The sequence below is a fragment of the Notolepis coatsorum genome (assembly GCF_963971535.1).
Source record: "Notolepis coatsorum genome assembly, chromosome: 9".
NCBI classification, from domain to species: domain Eukaryota; kingdom Metazoa; phylum Chordata; class Actinopteri; order Aulopiformes; family Paralepididae; genus Notolepis; species Notolepis coatsorum.
Window position 1 is genome coordinate 142,108,129 of NC_140173.1, and position 27,823 is coordinate 142,135,951.

The window sequence follows — 27,823 nt, forward strand, 5'->3', positions numbered from 1 at the left end:
CACCCGTCCGCAGGGGGCGGGTGGCCGACAGGGTCCCTCTCCTTGGTAGGAGCGGTCATTGAGGTATGATGACAGCCATGTCAGCGCAGAGCCAGCCACTCCCATTCCTGCGAGGGCCGCAAGGAGGATCTGGTGGTTGACTGTGTCGAAGGCTGCAGATAGATCTAGGAGAATCAGGACAGAGGAGAGGCCTTTCGCTTTTGCATACTATCATAATGTTCTATGATAAACTATCCCGCACATACATGTTGTTGAAAATAACTGAGGCTTAATGAGTTATTTGTATTAGCCTTACTGACACAGCCATTGTGTTTGTTGATGGTGAGAAGATACAAAAGTGTCCATTCACTTCAGTGTTAAAATGTCGCTATAGAAACAGCACAAAACAAACAGGCAGAAGACACTAATGTAATGACACACTTGTGATTACCCGACTCGGATTGTTTTTAACCGTTGTAGTTTTTCGTGTTTTGAAATGTATGGAAGTGCATTTGTCATCTGCTCATTGAAATGCTTTAACAATGATCTACTCAAAGTAAATAAGGGACAGTGCCTAAAAAAATGCAGCTGCAGCTGAGTCATGTAGGAACAGTTATGAAACAAATGTCCACTTGTAATTTGTATCAGTTTGATGCTAGAATATATATATATATTTTATCTTTTTAATGAAATTAAGAATGAAGCTAATTGATACATTTAATTAAAAGATATATATCATACTGCCAAAAAAGACAAGCTTAGCCATTTTACAACCCAACTCATAGCTAGTAACAAAGGATGGAAGACACACGAAACACTTAAATAATCAAACAATTTCTTAACTACACAAAATAAGTTAAGGGCGTGTTTGTTAGGTAGGTGAGTGTAGAACACTCATGCATGTTGCAACGTGTGAACTAAACGATAACGATACAAAACGAATGTGTAGAGGAGGAGGACAGAGCAGTCTTTATGTACAGTATGCAGGCCCAGGTACAGTATCTGCAATCAGCATTGATGAGCAGACTCCCCACCTACTGTAGAATCAAACAGAAAAGAACAGAGAAAAGAAACAACCTGCCATGTGACTATGAAGTAGTTCCAGGTAAAAGTACAATGGCTGTGTTCATCGCAAAGATGCATAATCATACTGATCAAAGCAAACGGTACGACTCTGTGACTTGTTTTAACAGTTTTTTGGACAACGATGGAGTTCTATGACCTCAGGATAAGAGCTATAATCATGTGTTGGCTGGATGGACCACACTATAGTGTACGTAGAAGAAATGCATTGTAGGTTTTAGTCTTTTTGTTGACAATGAAGGGAATAATGGGCACAATGATTTCATCACCTTAAAAGCTCTGTTTTAAAAAAATCAACAGGGCTTTTGAGATGATGAAATTACTGCGCCCAGGCAGCAGTGGTTCGGCCAAAAATAGTTCCAAGTATATATCTGCTTGCTTAGAAAATGAAAATGTCTAATTATTATTAAATTTTTCTACGTGGTAATAAATACACAGCTCACAACATGTTTACAGGAACGTTTTGTATTTGGAGTGTATTTCGTGACTGTTGGGAACTAGGCTACACTGGCACACCTACTTCCAGTGAATGACACTAAGCTAGGCTAACGGTGCGGCTGTTCCCTAAGCCTAATGCATGCACATAGAAGAAAAGGGTATGCATCTGCTAATTTCCAAAAAGGTTGGCGTGTTCCTTTAAGGTAAAGGCACTTCCCTTCCAATGCGAGCATCCTGGGTTTGTTCCCCAATAGGGGAACTCAAAGTAAAAAAAAATATATATATATATATTAGAGCTGGGCCGTTAACGGCGTTAACGTGCTGCGTTAACGCTATACTAGTATCGCGCGATAATATAATTAACGCATTAATCCAAAAAAATAAAAATAAAAAATTACCTTTATTTACCCAGGGTAGGTTCGCTGAGCACAGATGCTCTTTTTCAGGAACGCCCTGCTTCACATTCACAGTTCCATTCACACCTGGGAGCTGCCCAGTACAACCACAGTTGACACCATTGGCCACTGAGCAACTCCACTGGAGCAGTTGATTCAAGCCATGTCACATAGTTCAAGTTTGAAATGATTCTTTCTGTTTTGCTCCTGAGAGTGTGCTAGATACTGTACTGTACTGGTAATATTATTTATTTGTGTTAACTTCTGAATAAAACAACTTATTAAACACAAGTACATCTTATTGAACATTATTTTGATATTTCATTACCAATTATCATAGCAAAACAGCTTTTTCAAACAGTCTGTAATGCATTTTGGAAACGGGAGATGGGCTCATGGTGTAATGGGCCACCTGGCCTGAGAAACATAAGGAGGAAAGAAAAAGTAAGGACTTACTTCTGGTCATTATTTGGGTAGAACACACATATTTTGAATGCCTTCGGCAGGTTTTTCTTTTTTTTGTTTGAGCCATTTTAATCTAGATTAATCTAGATTAAATCCAGGATTGCAGATAGATTAATCTAGATTAAAAAGATTAATCTATGCCCACCTCTAATATATTATATATATATATATATATATATATATATATATATATATATATATATATAATATATGTACTTATTTGTAATACAACGTACATGTTGTACATTTTCGTAAATACGTTAATATATTACTTATTCAGATTCAGATTCCTTTTATTGTCACGTCATTCAGTACTTCAGTACAGCAAAAACAAATTGAATTATTTTTGTTGTGGTTCCTGTGGCTGGTCTCTACCTACTAGAAACCTATCCTCAGAAAGTGAAAATGGACTTCACAGAATATGTTTTATGAAGCAAGATAGTCTAGCCTTTTTTAGCCAAAAAATTGTAGCCTCTAGATCAGTGGTTCTCAACTGGTCTAGCCTCGGGACCCAACATTTTCCTTAGTCATTAAGTCGCGACCCACATTTTTGAACCACTATGATTTATTATTATTATTTCAATTTTTTTTGCAGTAATACACAATCTTTCACGCACTGTTAAAAACATGAAATAAACACAAAAAGTGCAACAAAAGTGCAACTAGGGCTAAAAACCCAATGAAATAAAATAATAATAAATAATATATGCTTCTAAGCAAATTTCTTAGCTTAACATAACATACCTAAGTTTGGGGGAACTAATGGGATAACTGGGGTTGCAACAAAAGTGCAACTAGGGCTAAAAACACAATGAAATAAAATAATAATAATAATTATTACATGGCGTTTTCACATTCGCCGAAATGCTTGCTTGTGATTGGTCAATAGCCCCCCGACAGCGGTCATTATTTTTCAATAATGACCGCTGTGGGACAATAATGACCGCTGTGCGCAGCTGTTCGCAATCAAGCCCACTGACACACACTGTTTCAGTGCAATTAGACACTGCCGGTGTTCTGCTGCCGGCGATGACAGGGGGCGGAGCGACGAGCGGAGCCAGAACGCAGCCAGAACCAGTGTTGCGAGTCGATGTAAAATGAATTAGGTATATTGTTAGTAAGTTAGCCATGTAATAAGCGGGATAATGTATAGCTATACTCGGCCATTGTCGCAAAATAATTGACCTTCACTGACGTTTAAAACACCTCGCCGAAGCGGCTCGGTATTTTAAACTCTGTGTCGGTCAATTATTTTGCGACAATGACCTCGTAGCTATACATTATCCCTTACATAATATATCCTTTTTTTTTTAAAGATTTATTTTTTTAGGGTTTATCGCTTTTTGCTACTGGGCAGTCCAGTAGAGAGAGAGAGAGAGAGAGAGAGAGAGAGGAGGAGCGGGAGACAGGGTGGGGAGAAGACATTCGGCAAATGACGCCGGGTCCGGGAATCGAACCCGGGTCAGCCGTGTCGCGACGCAGCGCATTACATGGTTCGCCACTTGGGCGCCCCAATATATCCTTCTTAGCAGACTTCTTAGCTTAACATGCAGGGAACTAATGGGATACTTGGGGATGTTGTTTGCTCCTGACAAGAGTCTCAAAGTCTGGGGTGATGGTAGACAAAGCAACTCTGAGGTCATGCTCAATGTCCAATCTGTTCCTCTGCTTTGTCTTCAGCTGGACCAGCGTAATTCGTTGTTGGGATCAATATTTCAACGGCGTAATTCGTTGTTGGGATCAATATTTCATTTTTTCGCCATGGCATTCATAATTCATCCAGCCTCCCTCCGGGACTGCAGCGGCACCCTGTCTGATATTGCAACGCCTCAATACCACCGCCCGGTGGATGATCGGGCGAGTTACACTCCACACCAAACCGGAAGTGCTGCTGGTGCATCGACGAAATCCCTCCGGCAGTACTATCTTGTTACGTGGATCAAGAGACACAATCGAGTGCATGGGATCGCTTTCGAAACGCAATAATCTATATGATTTCGGCGTTTATTGTGTCATACAAATGGGAAATGACTCTAGCAGATCGACGTCAAATAATTGGAATATTTTTCCTCCAGTCTCATCGGCGAACGGTAAGAGGAATATAACGTTATTTTCAGCTTGATTGTCCATTTCTTTGTTTGCAATCCATCTGGTCAACATATCAACCCATACTAAATAAAGCCGTTACTGACGATCAAGGAATTATAAACAACCCCGCCTTTCCTTCACGCATGATGAAGCATAATGTATACCGATCATATACATTTGAATTTTTTAATATAGCGTGTATAGGAAAGAAACGCCAATCGATAATCTAGCTTCAGGGCCTATAACTCGCGTTTTTGGAATTACAGCAGAAAAGCTTAAAAACATACTTATATTCTCGACGGTATTAACACAACAATGTATGAATGAAAAAATATAACGTTCCCACATCCGGAACGATAGATACCCGATGTTGTTTTGGGTTGCGACCCACCAGTTGAGAAACACTGGCCTAGATGATTCTGTAATCAGCAACTACAAGACCTATATCAAATGGACAATAGACTCAGGTTTGACCAGCACACCACTGATCAGTCACCCGTAATCTCAAAGGACTCTATGTTTCCCCCATCTCCTCCTACTGTTGTACCACAGCATCATTTAGCCCATCCTACTCTACCATTCCACCTGCTTCATCCATTACTAACAGGGCCAAACTAGCATGCATAACCAACACCAGCAGTGCTGTTTTTTTTGGGCCCTAGGCGAGATACTGAAAATGACCTATGAGTGATCCCCTCCTCTTTCGGGGCCCTAGGCGACCGTCTGTATGGCCTGTAGGATGGGCCGGCCCTGCTCTCAAAGCTAACAATATTTATGGCCATCACACGCATTGTTACATCAATCCCACACCCACTCAATCACTACCTCACTCATCCGTTACTAACAGGGTCAAACTCGCTAGAGACCAGGATAACTGGTCTCTCCACACCCAACCTCTCAGGCAGGGCTGGCCCGTGGGTCTGTTGGGCCCTAGGCGAGATCCTGAAAATGACCTATGAGCTCAATGACCTAAATATTGGAAACACACTTGTTGAGATAGAAAGACTGAATGTCTGCATTATTTGCTCTGTGATAAATGCTTGGTGAGCAGCCAGTTCTAGAAAAGAAATTATCCAAATTATCCTCTCCAGTTGAGCTCCTGGATCAATGGCTTGTAAAGCTTCATATACACGACTATTAGAAAAGGGCTGAAAGGTAAACGGAGACGCATGGCTCAAAGTAGACACAAAATCGCCATTGATAAGGGGGGGGGGGGCTGTGTACACTATGCCATGTCAAATAAATGGCCATCATCTGCAAAATGAGGTCAAAACTCCACTGGGACTACCCCAAGGTTATCAAGGCAACAATCATCCCGGTCCAGGAGGATAAGACTCTATCATCTGATATCATCTCACATCTATCTCTAAGCTGCTCCAATAGCTTATCAAGGCAACAAGCAGCCTTGACCGTGATACTTGGGAGATTCAGGCTCTATCCTACCTGACCCTAGAGTCAATCATCCAAGAGGCCAAAGCCATAAAGGACAAGACAAGACCTTAACCTGGTCTGGTTAAGGAGACCAAGGATCAAAGCAGCCTTCTCAGGGCCCGTGTCGACCGGGGACGTTTTATGAGTTGTCAGCTCCTTTCTGTCATTCATCTCTATGCTACAGACGTGACAGGCGCGCTCCTTTTCCCAGCGCCGCGCCTCGCGTTTTAGCGCTCTCGACGGCTGGCGTTTTTTTCTGCGGAGTGCTCCCAGCGCCTAAAGTTGAAACTTTGAAACGTTAAACTTTTGGAGAGGGAGCGCCGCTCATCAAGGTAACTTTTTTCGACTGACCAATCAACATCGAGCAAGTGGCGGAGCCGCGGCAGTCGCGAGACTCAGGAAAAAAACGTTCTGAGCTTTTTTTATTTTTGCTTTTCAAAGCGGTCCGTCTTGAAAAAAACGGCCCCGGTGGACACAAAGCCTCAAGGTGGACCAGGCTCATCTGCATGCTGCCTGAACCCAGGAAGTCAACACTCTACATAACTAGGGTTGGGCATCGTTTGGATTTGAACGATTCCAGTTCCGATTCCGATTCTCCATTTCGATTCCTGTTCTAAGCGATTCTCGATTCCGATTATTTGAGGTGCAGGTCAAAACAGGTCACAGCTTATTTCGCAGGAATAAGGATTTTTTTTGAAAAATCTTTAATTGTTTTCATACTATTCACATTGTCAGTTGACTTGATACAGTTTAATTTGGTTGCTGTACTGTAACTAGGGTATTAATTAACAAAGTATTATATATATATTATTTTTTTAAGAATCGAAATTAAGAATCGAAATGCAAATATGTTACTTCCGGTTCCAGAACCAGAAGTTAGGAACCGGTTCCTATTAGAACCGGTTTTCGGTGCCCAACCCTATATATAACTTCATCCAGGGAGGGTCAAACCCATAGGACCTTATTCCTCTAGCATCAAGAGACACTCTAGAAAAACACGGGGGGAAAAACCGAGGATGCTTTTCTTGGCTCTCCTCTGTATTACAGACGAGGGGAAGAGACGGCAATGTGATCTTTCATGTTGCACTTCACGCTTCATCTGTATTAACCGGCAATCATATTATTATGTACCAGTAGAATCTCTCTTCTCCGGCCGACCCCATGGCTGCCAGAACAGAGGAGCCTCCAGTGGAGCTCTGCAAAGGAGCAGAACAAAGGAGCTCAGAACAAAAGCTCATCATCTACGTCGCTTACATCTGAATCTGTCATGTGCCTGTCTAGTTTAAACTGAATAACAAAGACGACTTGAATACATGTACATGCAGTACTACTGTACTTTTATCCTTTGTGTATATACTGCTAAATCCTATGTATATATGGTATATTATCAGTGATGCCAGTAACGCGTTACTAAGTAACGCGTTATTGTAATCTGATTACTTTTCCCCGAAAATAGTAATCTAACGCGTTAATCTTTAAAAGCCAGTAATCTGATTGCAGTTACTTGTCCAAGTGGCTGTGCATTACTATTTCGTTACTATCTCATCATAAATTCATAATGCAGGCGGAATGCAGTATTTTATTTCGTTTTCGACAGTCAAAAATACATTTTGAGCTGTTTTTCTTTTGGGAGTGACGTGGTGTGGCAGTGAAAGGGTTAAATACAAGAATGTGTCCCGCGGCGTGACTGGTCCCTCTGTCTGTGAGTGACTCTGCTTTGGCCCAATCACATTCCCCATCCACAGTCTGCGAATCAGAGGCAGAGTAGGGCGGGTCTTCACAGCACGTCATGTGACATATGCGCCAATCGTGTGACAGCAGGGCTCCGTCGTCGGAGAATTCCACCCCAAAACGCTTGGCAAAATTAAAAGTGAAATCGCAAGATGACTTTTGCGGTTTCTGTTCAGAATTCCACCCCAAAACGCTCGTCTAAACGTAGCCTCAGTCACTACTTCACAGCGGAGGAAACAAAATACTGTCTACCGCTAAAAACAGCACATCCAATTGCATTGAAAGCATCTGGAATCACAACACTAGCCGACGCTTCGACTAGGTACAGGAGGGTTGATGGTGGCAGAGCAAAATCTCTTATTTGCCAGATTTACAGTTAATTTACATGTTAAAGAGAGACTGATTGTATGTTTATAGAGAGACATTTATAAAAACAATTTAATAGTTACAGTTGATATAATTGAATAGTTCAGCCTGCATTTATTAGATGTGATACACTGGTTTTGTAAAACCACTGGCTGGCTGCTCTAATGCTGTGAGCATCATAGACTGTTGCTTTACCATACTTGATGGTACAGAAGCTGAAGCACTAGTTTAACAATTTACGTTATGTGCAGAGAAACAAGTTAAAAACAATTTATGCACTTTCAATAAAGCGTTTAAAAAAAAACTGTTGGGGGAACGACGACGACTTCGTAACCTAGTTACTTTCAAAGTAACTAAGTTACTCTGATAATCAAGTAATCAGTAAAGTAACTTAGATTACTTTTTAAAGGAGTAATCAGTAATCAGTAATCAGATTACTTTTACAAGTAATCTGTGGCATCACTGTATATTATATATATATATATCTTCACCTGAAATCTCATATCCATGATGGGTGGCTGAAAATCGTAACCTTTTATTTCACCTGCCAGCATGGCCATGTTGTTGGATTCCATAAAACTGCACCTTGTTGTTTGCGAGAGCGAGAGCTAGTACGAGATGTCAACAAGCAGTGTGTAGCAACATCAATGTCATCCGTCCCGAGCTGTCAGGACATATTGACGACCACAGAGAGGCTGCCGTCCAGCTGCCGTCCATGCTGGCTGCGCTATTCACTGTTGCTTTGATATCATTATCCAGAGGCAGCCAAGGGGGGGGGGGGGGGGGGGGGGGGGTCTTGTGTGTTGCATGGCATAAGTGGTCTTGTAGGAAATTAGAGCTGTTTATCTGTCTTATTGATTATTTACTTATTTATTGATTACTTATTGGTATTGACAAGATACTTATTAAAGGTCCCCTATTTTGCTATTCCTTTCACTATTTGGGCAATCCCCCCCCCCCCCCCCCCCCTTTGAGTGACAGTCACCCACACAGCTGCGTGATACATACGAGAGAGAGTGAGAGAGAGAGAGAGAACGAGCGAGCGAGAGAGAGATAGGGAGAGAGAGAGAGGAGAGATCGCTCCGTGAGCGCGCATGTGCGCGTGTGTGAGCGGCTCGACTCGCGATTGTGTGTAAATGCAGGTGGAGAGATAGAGACAGATAGAGAGAGGGAGAGATCGCTCCGTGAGCGTGAGCGGCTCGACTCGCGATTGTGTGTAAATGCAAGGGGAGACAGAGAGCCTCAGAGAGCCTCTCTCTCCCTCTCTCTATCTCTCTACCTGTCTGTCTCTCCCTCTCTCTCTCTCTCTTTAGAGGAAGTGTCAGTGACAGGGAAACCGCTTTGCATTATTCCCACTGCTCCGTTGTTGAGCGAATTGTTGATTGTGGTGCGTGTGGTGGCTTCAACCACAGAGGGGGCTTAGATATGCAGATCAGCTCCTTGCTACGTAGGATAGCGGGTCAAATCAGAATGGCTTAGTTCGTTGGGGGAGGATCTTGTCTCGTCTGAACTGGAGCAATCCGCCAAAATGAGAATCTGAGACACACAGACATTGTTGATACGACCCCACGTTGCTAGAAAACAATGCTAAACACTGGAAAAGGCGATTTATAAGATAGTTCCCCTTTAATGCGTTATCGTCCTGCTTATCTGTCGCGTAGTTGTGATCTCTGTCACGTTCACCGACTAGCGCCAGAGAGATAATGATATGATATTCCACACTACACACACTACCTTTTACTTATTCAGGCTTGGTTGGCTGGCTGAGTGCTCACACCTGCCTGGGGGCTGCCCGGCACACAACCACCCAGTCTTCTACTGCCACGGACTGATCAGCTGGTGGTTAAGTGCCTCAGTGCCTCATTCAACGGCACCCCGATAGTAGTCGCTGATTGAGGGGAGAGTGTTCGTGTGCAGTCGCTCACCGCGCCCAGAGACGAACCATTAGGCTACCCCCAACAGGGGGCGCTGTATCGTGGTCAGAGACGTTTCAGAAACAGGGAAACAAACTTGTTATCACACTGGCTCAATCCGTTTCTTACTTTCTGTAATATATTGAAATATATCCCTTAGTTTCACAGTAATCGCTTATTCTGAAATGCATGCGTTCATGTTAAACACAGGACGTCTGATTACCTGGTCATATAAAGTAAATTCTAAATCAAAATCAATAAACCAGCTTTTCTATACTCTGTTCACAGTATCAGCCGTTTACATTTGTTATCTATTCATGCAAAAGTACACTTTTCTCTGTAGGCCTACAGCACAATATATAACGTCAACGTTGTTTACCTAACTCAATCTTCCTCCAATATCACTTCCACGGGGCTTGACATTAACTTTTTGGCTCACCAGCCACTGTGGCTAATGGTTTTCCAACGCAAGTAAGCGTGCACTGCGTTCCGAGAGAGAGAGAGAGAGAGAGAGAGAGAGAGAGAGAGAGAGAGAGAGAGAGAGAGAGAGAGAGAGAGAGAGAGAAAGATACTTTCATTACGCACAACGCAAGTAAGCGCGCACTGCGTTTCGAGAGAGAGAGAGAGAGAGAGAGAGAGAGAGAGAGAGAGAGAGAAGAGAGAGAGAGAGGCTGGTAAGAGTTACGGAGTTACACATCACTGCCGAATTTTACCCGGCGGTGTTAATGTCAAGCCCTGCACTTCCATAAGATAACTAGCCTGACTTACGGGCTTCTGTCACTCAAGGTTTCATCGTGGCTCCTGGCTCATGCTACAACTAGCCACCGTTAGCTGGCTAACTAACTAACATCATCTAACAATATTATTCTGACGCTGTGTTCCCAGTTCCAGTTCCCATGCTATCATACAGAGTATATGGGTAGACTAATAGTATGAGGTAGGTAGTTAAAGTAATTTTTGATGAGGCCCACCACCGTTGTGTCGTCTGCAAACTTAATAATGGTGTTGGTGCCATGTATAGTGCAGTCGTGGGTGAAGGAAGTAGAGCACAGGGCTCAGCACGCAGCCTTGTGGGACATCAGTGTTCAGGGTGAGGGTGGAGGAGGTGAAATTGTCTATCCTAACAAACTGGGCTCCGTTACAGTAGTCAGGAAGTCTAGTATCCAGTTGCAGACCGAGGGGTCACCAAGTTTGGACACGACGAGTTTGGAGGGGATGATGGTGTTGAATGCTGAGTTGTAGTCGATGAACAGCATTCTCTCACATGGGTATTGCTCTCATCCAGGTGGGAGAGGGCAGAATGTACCGCTGAGGCGTACAGTAGCATCCTCTGTGCTCCTCTTCTCACGGTAGGCAAGTTGGTGACTGTCCAGTAGGGCTGTCCCCAACTAAGGATTTGGATGGTCGACTATGATTGGCCAAAATGTGCTGTTAGTCGACTATTGGTCGACAAAAATAAATAAATAAATGTAAAAAAAGTAATATTAAAATCTTTTTTTACATTTTTTTTTATCATTCCATTTGGGCTGTGGGGGGTGCTTAATGTCTGAAGGAGTCGACTGAAGGCTTCTTTTCCTCTGCAAAAGCATGCAATTGGTCCACTGATGGATACATCTTGATATTTGTCTAGTCTAGTGTGTTCATTAGATGGGTGAAATCCTCTTTCAGTGCCTCTGTGCCTGTTTTCGTAGACAGTTAGCCTCTGGTATGCGTGCCATTAGCGTTAGCCACGCTTCTAGGCCTCTTTTCTTTTGGAAAGAATGATAAAAAAAATGTATATATACATTTTTTATTTGAATTTTTTTCGACTAACAGGTTGGCCAATCGACTACGGCTCCTTTCGACCGATTAGTCGACTAATCGACTAATAGGGGTCAGCCCTACTGTCCAGTGAGGGTGAAAGGCCAGATTTGAGGTGAGCCAGGACCAGCCTCTCAAAGCACTTCATGATAATGGGGGACGAGTGCAACAGGACGCAAGTCATTGAGGCTCGAAGTAGAGGAGTGTTTCGGCACTGGCATGATGGAGGTGGGTTTAAAGCATGCTAGAGCAATTGCCTGGGCTAGTGACAGGTGTGAAGATGTCAGTTAAGACCTCGGCCAGCTGCTCAGCGCAGTTCCTGAGCGCACGGCCGGGGATACCATCAGGGCCAGCTGCCTTACGTGCATTAGTCCTGCTCAGTGCGGTACACACGTCGGTGGGGGAGAGAGTGAGGGGGTCCGCAAGGAGGGCAGCCTTCGTGGGTGTCTCCTGGTTGAGCTCATCGGGGAGGCAGCGGTCAGTGGTTGGGGGAGATTTGTTGGTGGGTTTATAGTCTGTGATGACCTGGATGCCCTGCCACATGCGTTGAGGGTCAGAGTTGTTGAAGTGCTCTGCTTGTGGCAGTGCTTGGCCCGCTTGATTACCCTATTCAGGTTAGCCCTAACTGAACAGTAGGCCTGCATGTCACCAGATCTATGGACCTCTCTGTTCATCCACAGCTTCTGATTGGGGAATGTCATGATCTGTTTAAGGGGTGGTGCACTGTCAATGTTGGAGTTGATATATATCAACAACGGAGGAGTCAATAGAAGATGTGGAGGTTTTTTAATGTGACACCTTTTTTCTGGCACTGAATGTTTGTTGTTTTACTTGTTTATCCAGAAGAAAACATTTAGGACACAGGCAATGTTATATATTTTCATCCCATTGGCACTGCTTGAAATGTGTCATCTTCTTTATATTCAGTATTCCTGTTATGGCTGCCCCCGTGTTCCGTGTCATTCAGTCCCCCTAATCTACCCCACAACGCAGAGCGTCTAACATCCTATTTTGCTTTTAGCAAGCGCTAACATTTTCTACCAAACCTTTAGACCTGCTATGTCAGCTACCACATGTCAAATAAAAGATGGCCTTTGGTAGACAGTAGAGCTAGTGTTAGCTACAACATTTGGTAGCTGACATTAGGTGTAATAACAGGTAGATTAGGGGGGGGCGATCAAACATGGGATATCATTGGATATCAAGCATGATATTGTGCTAATTTATATACAAAAAAACAGTATTCAAAACAGATGAATCAGTACTAGAAGAAACCCTACTTTAATCCACAACAGAGAATGAAGTGGGGAATGATGGCACCGTGATAGGTGCTCTGGGGTTAGCTGACACAGACTGAAAAGTGCTGTTCTTTTTCCCCCAGTGTAAGTTCTCTGTGTTACCCCTTTCACTACCACACTATAGAAGGTTAACCCTTTCACTACCAGACTACAGAAGGTTACCCCCTTTCACTATCACACTATATCATGAATCAAATCAAATGTATTTATATAGCCCGAGATCACAAGGCATTGCCCCCATGGGCTGCACAGTCGAGAAGAAACATCAATGGACCAAGAACAAAAACAAAAACAAAACCACCATAAAATCCAGATATGCAACACTCCCAGACTTTCCCCAATGAAGATATGGAACGACTCACTAAAACCTGGCAATATATACATGAAATGAAACACATATACATACATACACTATAGACACTACAGAAGGTTAACCTTTCACTAGCATACTACAGAAGGTTAACCCTTTCACTGTAGTGTGGTAGTGAAAGAATTATGAACACCCTGGGAGGTCTCACATGGAGATACAGCTGCTGATTATTTTTTTTACTCTCAGAGCAAAGCCATGTAATAATAATAATAATAATAATAATAATAATAATAATAATAATAATAATAATAATAATAATAATAATAATAATAATAATAATAATAATAATAATAATAATAATAATAACGATGATGATAATAATGAATAAGCCAAAAAGAAATCCACACATTATTGTTGTCTTGTGCTTATACAAATTGAAAAAATATTACACTTACACTGTAGTGGTAATATTTATTTTGTACTCAAAGACAATCGTAGACAATGGGTCTCATTCCCGAACGGATTTACGACAAGAAATTTGCTCTCAGGCAAATTTCGGCCGATTTAAGACATATTACGGCTGGTAGCGAGATTCCCCAAATTTCCCTGAGATCGGATTCGGCCGTGGCTGAGAGCAGAATTTAAGAGTGCTGAGGAGCACACTTATGATTGATTGACTGATTGAACATTTTATTAACTTAACAGACATGTGTTCTCCATGTTTTTAATGGATTTATTTGGGAGGAATCATAGTGATTCCTTCATGTCAACCCTACAGGCCTCCTTGGAATTAATTACTTAATCATAATTAAAATAAATGACAATATTTGTACAATAAGAAATTATGCGTATGTCGAAAAAATAAATAATATGGATTCATCTGATCACAGGGCAGCTGGATTAACCATATCTGAACCAGCTATTTTGGACAAATGTATAATTACTTTAATTACTCAGATATTCAAACACAATTATGCAATTATTGTGAAATGATTGAAAATAATAATTATTTAATGCCTTCTGTGGAATTTGTATTTCTTATTTGTTACATATCTGTTGATATTGATTAATTATACATTTGAAATAATGCAGGTTAGAGCCAACATGCAATATATCCCATGATTAATGGGACAGACATTTGTTTGATATAGCTATAACTTGCATTCCTTCAAATATATCATTAATCAATAAAACAGATATTGAAATACACTATGTAGCCTATACTACACCAACACTGCAAATGACAGTGGATAAATAAATAAATAAGAACTAAAGCTAATCGCGTGGAAATAGACTGCATTAATATTCCATAAGTCTTGTGTGCGCCAGTATAGCCATGTGTCTAATGAATGAACAGTAGGCTTATATTATTCTAATTACTTGTTTCATTAGGATTTAGTAGATACTATATATATGCTCTGCCCTATACAGTAAGTACAGTACACATATTAAGGCCGCCAGAGTCGGGCAGCGGACTGGTGGACTGTATCTGCGATCTCCTAATAAAACAAGTCATTTGAATAATATAAGCCTACTGCGTTCATTCATTAGGCACGTAGACTATACAGTACTGCGAGCGTGTGTGTGTGTGTGTGGGGGGGGGGGGGGGGGGTGCGGCAGGTGGTCACGAGTAGTAGCCTGTATTCTGTATAATGATAATACATTAATCTAATCTCATTTTGATCGGTCGCAAAGCGCTTCCGCCACCATTTTCACACGGCTGCATCATTAGTTGCATTTAATGAGCTGGACAGGTGTGTCTAAACCCTCGACTTTTGTCGATTTCATTTGCACACGGCACAGAGCCTGCCTTATAAGGAGCTCTGGGGCCGTTGTTTTGTATGCAAATGACCTGGGCGGGGGACACGCGTTCATGTTTCAGAGCGGTGACAATCCTCATCGCGGCATCTCAGCTGCGATAGTTTGAGCCACTTAAGACATCTTCCCCCGCGCGTTGGGGACTCAGAGTGAACTCAGTCGGTTCCAAGATAAGTCTTCCAAGAGAACTCTTTGGAAAATATTCGGGAATGAGACCCAATGCCTATAATATTTCCAAAGATAAATCCTATACTGAATAACGCCCCTTAAATCAACATTCAGCTCTGAACCAAACCGTCCATTTCCTGTGAGTGTCGAGAGAGTTTTAATTTGATGAAGTCTGCTGCCACCGCTGCTGCTGCTAAGCATCTGCTGTGGTGGGAAGACAGATGTCCTTGTTTCTCTTCCTGTGGGCCATGTTGTGTTGCTGTGTTCCCACAGGACTACAATGATGAGATCAGACAGGAGCAACTGAGAGAGCTCTCCTACCTGAACGGTTCTGAGGACTCCACTGGAGTGAGGAGTGCACCGGTCCGGGCCTTGAGACTGCCTTCCACCACCTCCACCACAAGGTACTGTTGGCCTTATGCATCATCACCAAGCCGTTTCTCCACTGGCTCTTAGATGTGTGCACTAAGCAATGTAAGAAATAAATAAAACCAACAATAAATAATATCATAGAGAACAAGACGGTGCATGGAATATTAATACAGTCTATTCCACTATAGCTACATCTGTGCAATTGGGTTTAGTTCTTATTTATTTATTTATTGGTATTGGTATTACATGGTTCGTTGAGTCATGACTATGAATGTATAAATGTTTGTCAGACCCCTTTTTTCCTACCTGAGCATGTTGCATGTTCAGAAATCAATCATAGAACAAGCAGGGGCGACAGTGGCTCGGGAGGTAGAGCAGTCGTCTGGCAATCCCGAGGTTCCCGGTTCGATTCCCATTCCTCCCGGGCAGCGTGTCGATGTGTCCCTGAGCAAGACACTTAACCCCTAATTGCTCCCGATGACCAGGTTGGCACCTTGCATGGTTGCCTCCGCCGTTGGTGTGTGAATGTGTGAGTGAATGGGTAAAGATGTGAGTAACAAATTGTAAAGTGCTTTGGATAAAAGCGCTATATAAAAAAGCAGCCATTTACCATTTACAAGCAGACCTGCACAATCTCCTAGAGAACATTGCCTCAACAGGTACTTAATGCAATGTAACTAATTTAGCATTATGATTGCATTTTTCAGCGTGGCCACAGGCGATAGACAGACCCCTGTTGTTCAATTCAATTACAAACGTGTTCCTTAGCTTTTAGCTAGTCTAGCTAATGTGATTAGATTGATTCACACCGCATCTGGGTGGGTGGGTGTTTGACGAAAAGTAATTCTTGGAAATGTAATTCACTAGCTGAGGTAGAGGTAGAGAGTACACCAAAATAATTTAATCAGAAAATGATTTGCTGGAATGTGTTGAACATCAACAATTGATGACTTATTTTTTCTTTTTTTTATCCACTTTTTCTCCCCATTTCTATTTTTCTCCCATCCCAATTTCATATTTTCGAATTCTTCCCTCCCCTGTCTTGAACGTTGCTAGACTATGCCTCCCACAGGTCGGTTGTGTAGTGAGGACAGAAGCCTTGCATCACGTGTCCCCTCCGGTACACGAGGAGGCAGCCTGTCGCATCTTTTCACCGCAGCAGCTCGAACTCTCAGTGGCGAGGAGTAACGCGTGGGAGGCTCACGCTGCCCCCGATACTTCCTGCTTCCGTTGCACCGGCGTCACCAAACCGACCTGTAGGAGTCGCTGTCTACAACGTCAAATCCCCACCCACCGCCTTTCCCACCCTCTAACACTTGCCAATTGTGTTAGTATGAACGACCGGCCAGCCGGTAGCAACGCCAAGAGCTGGGCTCGAACCCAGCGTCTCCTGCGTTAGAGGCGAGCGCATTGCACACTGCGCCAATCAGCCGCCCTAATTGATGACTTCTAATAGCGTAAGAGTATCCCAGAGTGGATCTTTGAAGGGAAAAATACTCACAATAGATATTTCAGTATGGCCCAAAACCTATACAGTAGGCCTATATAAATACCTACAGTATATACACACATTTGGCATCATATTTTACATAACTGTATTCTTTTTTGGAGGCCTTGATACATTTCTGGGAGGTCAACAGATTTGCCATGCCAGCACCTATGAATCCCATCGCTGATTTTAGGTTTGGACTTCCCATCCAATCTTTGCTTCCCAGCTGCTTGATTCCAGCGGTAACATTTGAATTGGCTGTGGATGGTGATTGGTGTTTAGATGCGTCCATGTCTGCAAAGGGTCTACTGTATACTTGCCTTTTTGACTGTAAGCTTCGCCACAGCTACAGCATGCGTCTATCGTCTTAGAAGGGTTTTGCTAGGTGACGTCTGAGCTTGTTGTTTCTAATCAGGCCCTGTGCGATCTGGGTGATCCGACCGCAAGTGACCAGCTCTAATGCCAGGTGTGAACGCACTAGGGATGCAACAATAAAGTTAGCCCACCACAGTTCAATACGTACCTCGGCTTTTGGGTCGTGGTTTTGGCATTTTGTTCGAGAAGAAAATGCTACTATTTATTTATTTATTCCAATATTATTTCTTTCTTTTGCTTATTAGCAGAAACAAAAACAAAATCCAGGTGTATTGCATAATGTAACATTTTTAATTTAAAGTTTTATATTTATGTCACAATATTTGCTGCATTACCTGTGTCATGTTTGGACTCTCCAACTTCCACTCAGTCACTGCATTTGTCAGTTCCTCTGCAGAGTGAGCGCTTGTATGACTGTCATACAGGGGAGGAGTTTGGAGTACCAAACAAACAAATGCACCCACTTGCACGTGACCAAGCCACTCCCACCGGAAATGGTCACGCTCACCCTTCCTCATTTCGTTTCCAAAACGCGGAAGTAGCAGTGCACTTAGTGAACTGGTTGTTATGAAACGTAGGGAGAAATTACACAATGTTAGGTATTCGCCAGAAGTTCACCAGCCCCCGGAAACTTCTCGGCACATCCTAACAGCGCAGCGGTCCAGTCCTGGGTTTCCTCGTCTCGTGACAGCGGACAGAGGGACGTCGCACGACGGTTAGCAGTCGAGCAAAGTCGCGCACAGGTAGGGCCTGCGCTAGCAGGCGTTGGTACTGGCATGGTTAATACTTCTCGGTGTCTCGTGAGACGACCGGGTGATGTATTGACCCGGGGGGCGGGATATTTGGATGAACGTGGTCTTCATAACACACTGTTTGATGTTTTTCCAAGTATCCTAGCGCGCAACTAATACTAATGCTACAATGTTGGGCCGCCGTTCCCCATGTACCCCGCCGAGGGCTGTCTTTACTGTCTTCCCTCCTCTTAACCATTCATGCTGAAGGTCAATCGGTGTCTAATGTTGGGGGTTTAGCGGAGGCTTATTTATCCTTACAGGGCTCAGGGCAGGTGTGCTTTTTGTGAATCTATGTATTGAAAATGGGGGTCCCTGATGTAGACAGGACTAGCGTTTTCTCTGGTCTGCATCCCCTTAACAATTGTGTGTATTGGGCTAGCCCTTTCTGCAATATGTTAATAGAGTTTTCGTTCATTCTTTCATTTATCCCTTCATGGGTGCACACCGCAGTGGAGGTTGTTACATGACTACTAGTGGAGCAGTGCTTCACTAGTAGTAGACTTTGGTCAGCCGCCACCACTGGTGTTCCGTGCTTAGTGAAGCAGGTGGCATCAGTCCTTTGCCCTGACATGGTGGAACGGTGTCCCGCCCGGCCGACGCCATGAGGCGAGTCGGCCCGGCAGGTGGCTGGTGGGCTGATGAAGCCTATATCGCCGCGGTACAGAATTTAGCAGCGACTGGCAACATTGCTCAATTGGCTGTTTTTCTGTCAAAAATGGTGTCGGGTGGTGGGGCCTTTTGACTTAGCCGCAAGCTATAACTGCAGGGAGGGCTAGGATGCTGTCAACGGTTGTTCACAGGCATCTTTGATTGGAGCAATCTCCCGTTGAGGAGGGGAGGGGTCTCCTCCTCAGGGCTCCCCTCTCCGCGCGTGGACCTTGGTCTGTCCACGGAGGCGCGGGCGGTATTTGACCTGGGCCCCACGCTGCCCCACACCGCGCAGCCAGAGGTGAGAGCACGGCCTCGCCTGCGGCAAGGCCCCCGGCCAGCGGCCATGTTTCCCCCGCCTGAGATACCCTGGACACAAAGAAAACAGGTGATCACAAGGCCGACAGCCTCGGCGGCCCGAGGGATCGGCTATATTAGATGGGCATGCCCTAAAAAAACGTTGCCATCTAGCTGTGTCTAGCACGCTCTCCGGTTACTCCCCCCCGCTACACTACGGGACACATGGCTCTGATTTGTTCCCTTTGGCTGCGGGCCGCGTTCTTCCAGTGAAGAGCAAGCGGACCCACATTTAGCTTCTCATGGCTGACACCCAGTTGCTAGCTAGGCCTGGGTCTGTCTATGAGAATGCTGTGCTGTCAAGCGGCTCCCACACCACACGTCCTGCGTCTGTGTTTGGTGAGCCTGGTATTGTATCTGTCGACGGAGCAGGGTTCCCTGTATCTAAACAATTTTGTCAGAGGGGGAACTCTAGGCCCAGGAGGTCGCAGCGTGGGTTCCCCCCAGCCCCGCCCTCGCCAGGCCGGGTATTACGTTAGTGCCTCCCCCGTCTAGACTTCCGATCCTGCGGTGGTCAGCAGGCACGTGTAATTTGGGTGGTAGTAATATCACTACAGGGCTACGGTCTGTAGAGACCCACCCTATCGGGCAGTGTGAGGACCACACACCATGCATGTCCAGCTGCAGAGCAGGCTGTCCTCAGCAATCTAAGCCGGGAAGATGCTCAGCGGGGGAGCCTATGTCACCAGGGGTGATGGCCGCTCCCCCCGTATCAGACAGCCCCTTCTGTCGGGGTCCCCCCCTTGGGTGCGATTGCCTCTTTGGTAGAGTCAGGGTGCGATATCCCGGCTCCACGAGACACCCTGATCCTAGCGGACCAGCGGCAGTTGGCGGCGGGGGCGCTTTGGAATTTTACCACGTATGGCTGCAGTGGTAGCCATATGTCGGTGTGGATGGAGAGAATACTGAGGGCGGCGCATGTGTTACAGTTTACACACCCCCGACCTCCGTTTTTGGGTTTGGTACAGACTCTATTATCAGAGTCCGCGGCAGTGACAGCCCTGGCCGAGGAGATTCGTTCTCTGGCGGCGAAGCAGGCCGTCGTCGTGGTCCCATGGGAAGACATGATGAGCGGCGTTTCCTCCCGATATTCTCTGGTGCCCGAGATATCGGAGGGGGGGGGGGTATCAGACCCATACTGGACCTGTCCCATGGAAGGTTCAGAATGTTGACCGTCACCCACCTGTTAAGCGCTGTCAGGTGGGGGACTGGTTCACCTCCATAGACCTGTAGGATGCGTATTCGCATCCCGATCTTCCCTCCTAGGACATCCCTACGCTTCCTTTTCAGGGCTTAGCGTACGAGTACCAGAGGCTGCCGTTCGGCTACTCTCTGGCTCCTTGCATCTTCACCAAGTGCGTGGAGACCACGCTGGGGTCTCTGCGTCGTCAGGGGATACGAATTGTATTCTACCCTGGACGACGTTCTGGTCCTCGGCCGGTCAGAGAAGATCGCCAGGTCTCATACCAGGCAGGTGGTGGAATTCCTCACCAGCCTGGGTTTTGCTGTAGACTGGAAGTAGAGTACTCCTCTTCCCAGTCAACGGGTGGAGTACTTGGGCTTATTTCTAAGCTCAAGGTCTATATGGGCATCCCTCTCAGAGCGGCGGCGAGTGGATGTTCTCGGCACGCTCGGGAGGTTCTGTCCTAGGACGGTTACAGCGCTCGGTATGATGGCATCAGCTCACTCTGTGGTCCCTCTTGGCCTCCTCTTCATGAGGAGGATACAGAGGTGGTTTTCCAGTATGGAAATAGACCCGGTGAGAGACAAGTGGGAGCGGCTGAAGGTTCCCATGTCAGTACTGGGGGACCTCGCCCTCTGGGGAGGGCCTGGGGCCCTCACCAGCGGGGTCCCCATGGGCAGCAGGCTGTCACACGTCACGGTCTTCACCGACGGCTCCCTCACGGGATGGGGGGGACGTGTCAGGCCAACGCAGTAGGAGGCAGCTGGCAGGACCATGCTGCCCGGTCTGCACTACATTTCAATGTGTTGGAATTGAAGGCAGTCCTTCTGGTCCTCAAACGGCTCGGCCACCTTGTGGTGGGCAAGCATGTTTTGATCAGGACGGACAACACGACGTCAGCGTCGTATATCGACAGACAGGGAGGAGTACGCTCCCCCCGTCTGCACCGGGCGGCGGTCGAGCTCTGGCTATGGCCGTTTCTCAATATGTGCAGCCTGAGGGCTCTCCACATCCCCGGCAGGGAGAATGTGGGTGCAGGTGTGATGTCGTGGGGCGGTCCTCACCCTGACGAGTGGGTACTACGTCCAGACATAGTCAGACAGGTCTGGGACCGATTCGGGGAGGCCTGTTTGCGAGCAGACAGTCCCACCAGTGCCCCTTGTGGTTCAGTCGGAAGGACAACCCCTCTCTGGGGGTGGATGCCTTCTCGATGTATCTGTGGCCGCCCGGGATTCTGTACGCATTCCCCCCCATACACCTGATAGCTAAAGCTGTTGGGGTGGGTACGTCAGGAGCGCGGGACTTTGATCCTGGTCGCGCCGGGCCGGGGCTCAGCTGTGTGGTTCCCGGCCCTGATTCAGCTCTTGATGGCCCCGCCGTGGCCTGTTCCGTGGTCACCGCGGGCCCTCTCTCAGGCATGCGGAACTCTGTTCTGCCTCCTGTTCTGGGGCAGCCTCTAGGCTTGGCTGCTGAAAGGGTGAATCTGGTCGGGATGCGTCTTGACTCTTCTGTGGTTAACGCCATCCGGAACGCGCACACTCCGTCCACTACCGCGGCTTACGCTGGGAAGTGGCGTATGGTCGAGAGTGGGGGGCAGAACATTGTTCAGCCACCCTCTCGTGGGACGTTCTTGCTTGGCACACGGCGTCTCAAGCCTGTGGAACGATCTGTCTCCGAGTCTGGACCTCTATTGTATTATGAATTCATAAGGCGTATATATTGTTGTATTGTATTATGAATTTGATTAGAGTTTTTATTGTTGTTTTAATTGTCTGTATGACATGTGAATGTTGTGAGTGTATAAGTCTGTAACTGTATTTTACGTGTTATGGACCCCAGGAAGAATAGCCCCAGCACTGCTGTGGCTAATGGGGATCCAAATAAACTTAAACATAAACTTAAACTTAAACAACTGTTCTGGAAAGGCTGTTGGGGGCCCCGTTTGGCCTCTTGAACAGGCGCCATTGGATCGTCTGTCTTACGACGCGTTCCTTTTTTGGGCCAGCACCTCCGCTATATGCGTGGGTGAGCCATGTGCTCTCTCTGTGCGGCTTGAATGCCTGTCTGTTCGGGCCGATAACGGGGCGACTCTGAGGCCTAATCCGGTCTTCGTGCGAAAGAATATCCAGAGCTTTTTTCGCTCCAGGGATATTGTGATTCAGGCGTTTCATCCTCCTCCTCACGCTAATGGGTTGGAGTCGAGCCTTCACCTGTCGTGTCCTGTCCGTACACTGGGGGTTTACCTTAGTCGCACGCAGGGTCTCAGGGCTTCCGATCAACTGTTGTTTGTTACGGTGGCCCTCGCGCGGTTGAGGCGCTGTCCAAGCAGCGCCTGTCACATTGGTTGTGCGAGGGCATTGCCCTTTGCTACACGTTGGCTGGACAGGTTCCCCCCGGGGGTGTCAGGGCGCACTCCATTCGTGGAGTGGCGGCCTCTGCTGCCCTGTTAGGGGGGGCCTCGGTGGAGGACATCTGTGCTGCGGCCTCCTGGTCCTCCCCGGGTCCTTTCGTTAGGTTTTACCTCATGGACATGACTGGGGGTTCTGTCTCCCAGGCGGTTCTGAGGTCTGGGACCTCTCCTGCATCCCACCATCAGGTGGGCTGGCAGGGGTGTGGACCGCGGGGTGCTGTGTCACACGTGGTTCTGCCTGTGCTGTGCGTTCAGGGGTACCTGGTTCCCCCTTTTTTCGGACTTTGGTGGAGTTGACTGCCTCCCCCCCTTCGTCAGGACGGGCGGGTGGACGGGACTCCCCTCCTCCCTGGCTTGGGCTTACGGGCCCTCAGGGGGCACACGCGTCCGCTCTGCACCTTTTATAGTTATATGAATACTGGCTGAGCGTCTCGCTTATCTCAATATGGCAGAGCGAGACGCTCAGCCAGTATTCATATGACTAGGTTATAAAATAACCTTTCGTTACAACTTACACCTCGCACTCACTCACACATGGTGGAGGCAGCCATGCAAGGTGCCAACATCCTCTTTGGGAGCAATTAGGGGTTAAGTGTCGGCACGCTGCGGGGAGAAGCTGGAGTCGAACAGGGAACCCTCTGATTACCAGACAGCCGCTCAGCCTCCTGAGCTTCCTGAGCCTCTGCCCCGTAACAGTGGTCTGTTATTCAGATATAGTAGGCCGCACACCCCTATGGAAAAGATATACAAGTCTTATAGGATTTTTATATGGTCATTAAATGGTAAAGGCAGACACATGTGTTTTTGTAGTCATTTCCATTATGGGTAGGGATGTCCAATATTATCGGCCGATATCGGCATTAAAATGTGATTTTTTTTTAAATTTTTTACATTTCTATAACCTTTATTTACCCAGGCAAGCAAGTAAGAACAAATTCTGATTTTATTTATTGTCAAAAGTATGCATAATGTTACAAGAGATATGTAATGTTAATTACCTGAAATGATTAAATTTTTTGGGGGGGGGAAACCCTGCATATATCGGTATCGGTTGATATCGGTATCGGAAATTAAGAGTTGGACAATATCGGTATATCGGTATCGGTAAAAAAGCCAATATCGAGCATCCCTAATTATGGGTAATGTGTTTATTGCAATTTATTCACTAAATAAATTTTTTATCTAAATAGAGAAATTACTTTTGAAAAATATGGAAGAATTGACTGAAAGGCTCTAAATTACACATATACATTGTTTTATTATTGTTTTATTGTATTATTTAAAAAAACATTTATTCTTACCTTCCCTCTACCCCTTCCTCCTTTTATTGACATTTTGCAGTAGTAATGATTTCTCAGTGCATTATTATCATTAAACTGAGCTTTCGGTCACATGTGGCCTTCATCAGAGCATAGAAGATGGTCCTGAGAAACCTTTCGATGTCCTTGTTGTCTCACATGTTTGTCAATGTTTCCCATGACTCATTTATATGAATATTTAATGTCACTTTCGTTTCAAGAACACACAATATCCGATCTCTGTGATGTTATATATTATTCAACTATTCCTTATCTGAGACATGTCTGCAATCCATAATTCAAATTTAATAACATCCCCGTCCCATTCGATGCGGCAGGCTGTGGCCCCCGGAGATTTGACTACGCCATGACAGCTTGCGCCACCTCAGGGGGTAAGAGGGGGGGGGGGGGGGGGGGGGGGGGGGGGCGCTAAATACAGCTGCTGCCAATTTAAAATAGCCACCACATCCTCTCCCCAGATTCCTCCTTATGGTGCGCCGATACGCGATTATTGTAAAGTTTTCCGTTTTCAGTGTTTGTGTATTTTTGGATCACAATGGACCCCTACCTAGTCACAGATCCGACAGAGGAAGTACGCTTATTAGCCCCTACGACCACGTCTCACAATTGCCCTGAAAATGACTGTAAAGTGTAAACTAAACCTTAACGCGGCGACGGGATCCATTCCCAAGATCCTCATTCCGGCTGGAACACGCCGGGGTCTTGGGCCCATTTGCCTTTGATCTGCGAGTGCTGAGCGAGGCATGAGCACAGTCGGATTAATTGTTTGTGCCCCTTTGAAAATTACAGCCACCCCTTTAATGCCTTGGCGCCGGGCGAGCCCCGGAGAAAACCTGAACATTTCCATTCTGAGCCGTTCCGGTATCAGCCGACATGTGAGACGGATGGATACCCGCAATTTCCTTACAAAGGCAGATATATAGCGGTCGTCGGAACGCATCGTTGGGTCACTGGAACAACCCCCGCTTTGTCCAAACAGCTTGTTTTGTTGCGGAGAGAGAGAATGAGACATGGTCACGGTGATCATTACAATATCCAGTGTCAGCGGAGCGGAGGTTACTGTATCTTCATGTTCCACTAGGAATCACACAAGCAGACAAGCCCATCTCGCATATCTGACAAGAACAGGTTTCTTTTTCTTTTTTTTATCATGTTTTTTGTGTTTTTGTCCCTCGGTTGGTTTGACATTAACATGGCTCTCGTAGTATTGATCTGCTATGCGTGGCTCACGGTGTGTAGCGATGCTGTAGAATGAACTCAGGTCTATAATACATATTAGGGCTGACCCCTATTAATCGATTAGTCGACTAATCGGTCGAAAGGGGCCGTAGTCGACTGGCCAACCTCTTAGTCGAATATAATAATAAAAAAAAAAAAAAAAAAAAAATATTTTTATTTTATTTTTTTATTTTTTTTATCATTCTTTCCAAAAGAAAAGAGGCCTAGAAGCGTGGCTAACGCTAATGGCACGCATACCAGAGGCTAACTGCCTACGAAAACAGGCACAGAGGCACTGAAAGAGGATTTCACCCATCTAATGAACACACTAGACTAGACAAATATCAAGATGTATCCATCAGTGGACCAATTGCATGCTTTTGCAGAGAACAAGAAGCCTTCAGTCGACTCCTTCAGACATTAAGCACCCCCCACAGCCCAAAAAAAAATAAAAAAAAAATTATATTTTTTTTTTATTTTTTTTTAAGTTGACCAATAGTCGACTAACGGCACATTTTGGCCAATCCTAGTCGACCATCCAAATCCTTAGTCGGGGACAGCCCTAATACATATAACACCAGGACCAAGAGATTCATAGCAGCTGCACATCCATTCCACACATCCACGAATGCTGCTCAAATTCACTCAATTCTGTCGGCTTTCATACGTGTGACATTATACTTGTGAAGCTCTTATTCCGGGCGGCATGTACAATGTTGCCTAACAATGAAGGTTAAAAAGGTGTCTGTGTCCGCCGGAGACATTTAAGTCCCGACTAAAAACTCACTTTTATACTCCCTAGCCTTCAATAAACCCTGAATTTCCCCACACCCTAACCTAACTCACACACTCCCATGCAATTTTATCTCGCCCCTTCCCCTTGTATCTGTTCTTGTGTTCTTCTATCCCCTGTGTGTGCTATATTGTACTTTGTGCTACTCTATCCGTGTGTTGTCCTATTCTCTGACTGTACTGTCTTGCGCTGCTGTGCCTTTTTGTATTTTTGTGTGTGTTTTCCTGTGTGTCGCACCATCTCGCATGTGCGTGTGTTATAATCTGCATGACAAATAAAGACTTCTTCTCCTACAGTTAAGACACACCCACCTCAGGAAGCACCTGCTGGCCTTGGGATCACACCCCCTATAGTCCCTGTGTCTCCCCTGGGATCACACCCCTATAGTCCCCGTGTCTCCCCTGGGATCACACCCCTATAGTCCCTGTGTCTCCCCTGGGATCACACCCCTATAGTCCCTGTGTCTCCCCTGGGATCACACCCCTATAGTCCCCTGTGTCTCCCCTGGGATCACACCCCTATAGTCCCTGTGTCTCCCCTGGGATCACACCCCTATAGTCCCTGTGTCTCCCCTGGGATCACACCCCTATAGTCCCTACAGTGTCTCCCCTGGGATCACCCCCCTATAGTCCCTGTGTCTCCCCTGGGATCACACCCCTATAGTCCCTGTGTCTCCCCTGGGATCACACCCCTATAGTCCCTACAGTGTCTCCCCTGGGATCACCCCCCTATAGTCCCTGTGTCTCCCCTGGGATCACACCCCTATAGTCCCTACAGTGTCTCCCCTGGGATCACACCCCTATAGTCCCCGTGTCTCCCCTGGGATCACACCCCTATAGTCCCTGTGTCTCCCCTGGGATCACACCCCTATAGTCCCTGTGTCTCCCCTGGGATCACACCCCCTATAGTCCCCGTGTCTCCCCTGGGATCACACCCCTATAGTCCCTGTGTCTCCCCTGGGATCACACCCCTAGTCCCTGTGTCTCCCCTGGGATCACACCCCTATAGTCCCTGTGTCTCCCCTGGGATCACACCCCCCTAGTCCCAGTGTCTCCCCTACACTCTCTCTCCCTCGGCTTCGCTCCTATACTGTCTCAATGAAGAGTAATGACTAAGAGGAGGGAGCTGCCCTTCCTCCCGCTACAATGCCACATCTCTCTCTCTCATCTCTCATACTCCCAGGAGTATTTTTAAGTTAAAAAAATATGTTTAAAAACAGGGTTATAGAATCTTATAGTAAAATTTTACCGACAATATTTTTTTCTTTTCTTTTTTTTCTACCATGAAACTCTGGTATTGCAGATGAATTTTTGATTTTTCCTATGTTGGCTTTTTTTTTTTATTATTATTATCTTGCAAACTTTTACTTTTTTTGTTCTTTTCTGGATTGTTTTTTGTTGATTTTTGATTGTTGATTTTTTTTTTTTTTTTGTTATATTTTGAAAAGTAACTTTTTTGAATTAGTTTTTTTGAATTAGGGTTTGGTTGCTCTATAAGCCTTCGGCTTCAAACCTATCCTTTTCGTTTGTTTATGTGTGAAAATGTTCGAAAAAAAATTTGTTTATTTATTTGTAAACATTCG

At 45.5% G+C, this 27,823-nt stretch overlaps 1 protein-coding gene across 1 annotated transcript in view; it reads left to right on the plus strand.

Moving 5' to 3' along the window:
* The window catches only part of khdrbs2 (KH domain containing, RNA binding, signal transduction associated 2), a 270,777-nt gene that overhangs the window by 206,444 nt on the left and 36,510 nt on the right, over positions 1–27,823 (plus strand). Inside the window, exon 5 of the mRNA XM_084321769.1 lies at positions 15,557–15,687. Coding sequence (XP_084177895.1) covers positions 15,557–15,687 — 131 coding nt within the window. The remainder of the gene's footprint in view (positions 1–15,556; positions 15,688–27,823) is intronic.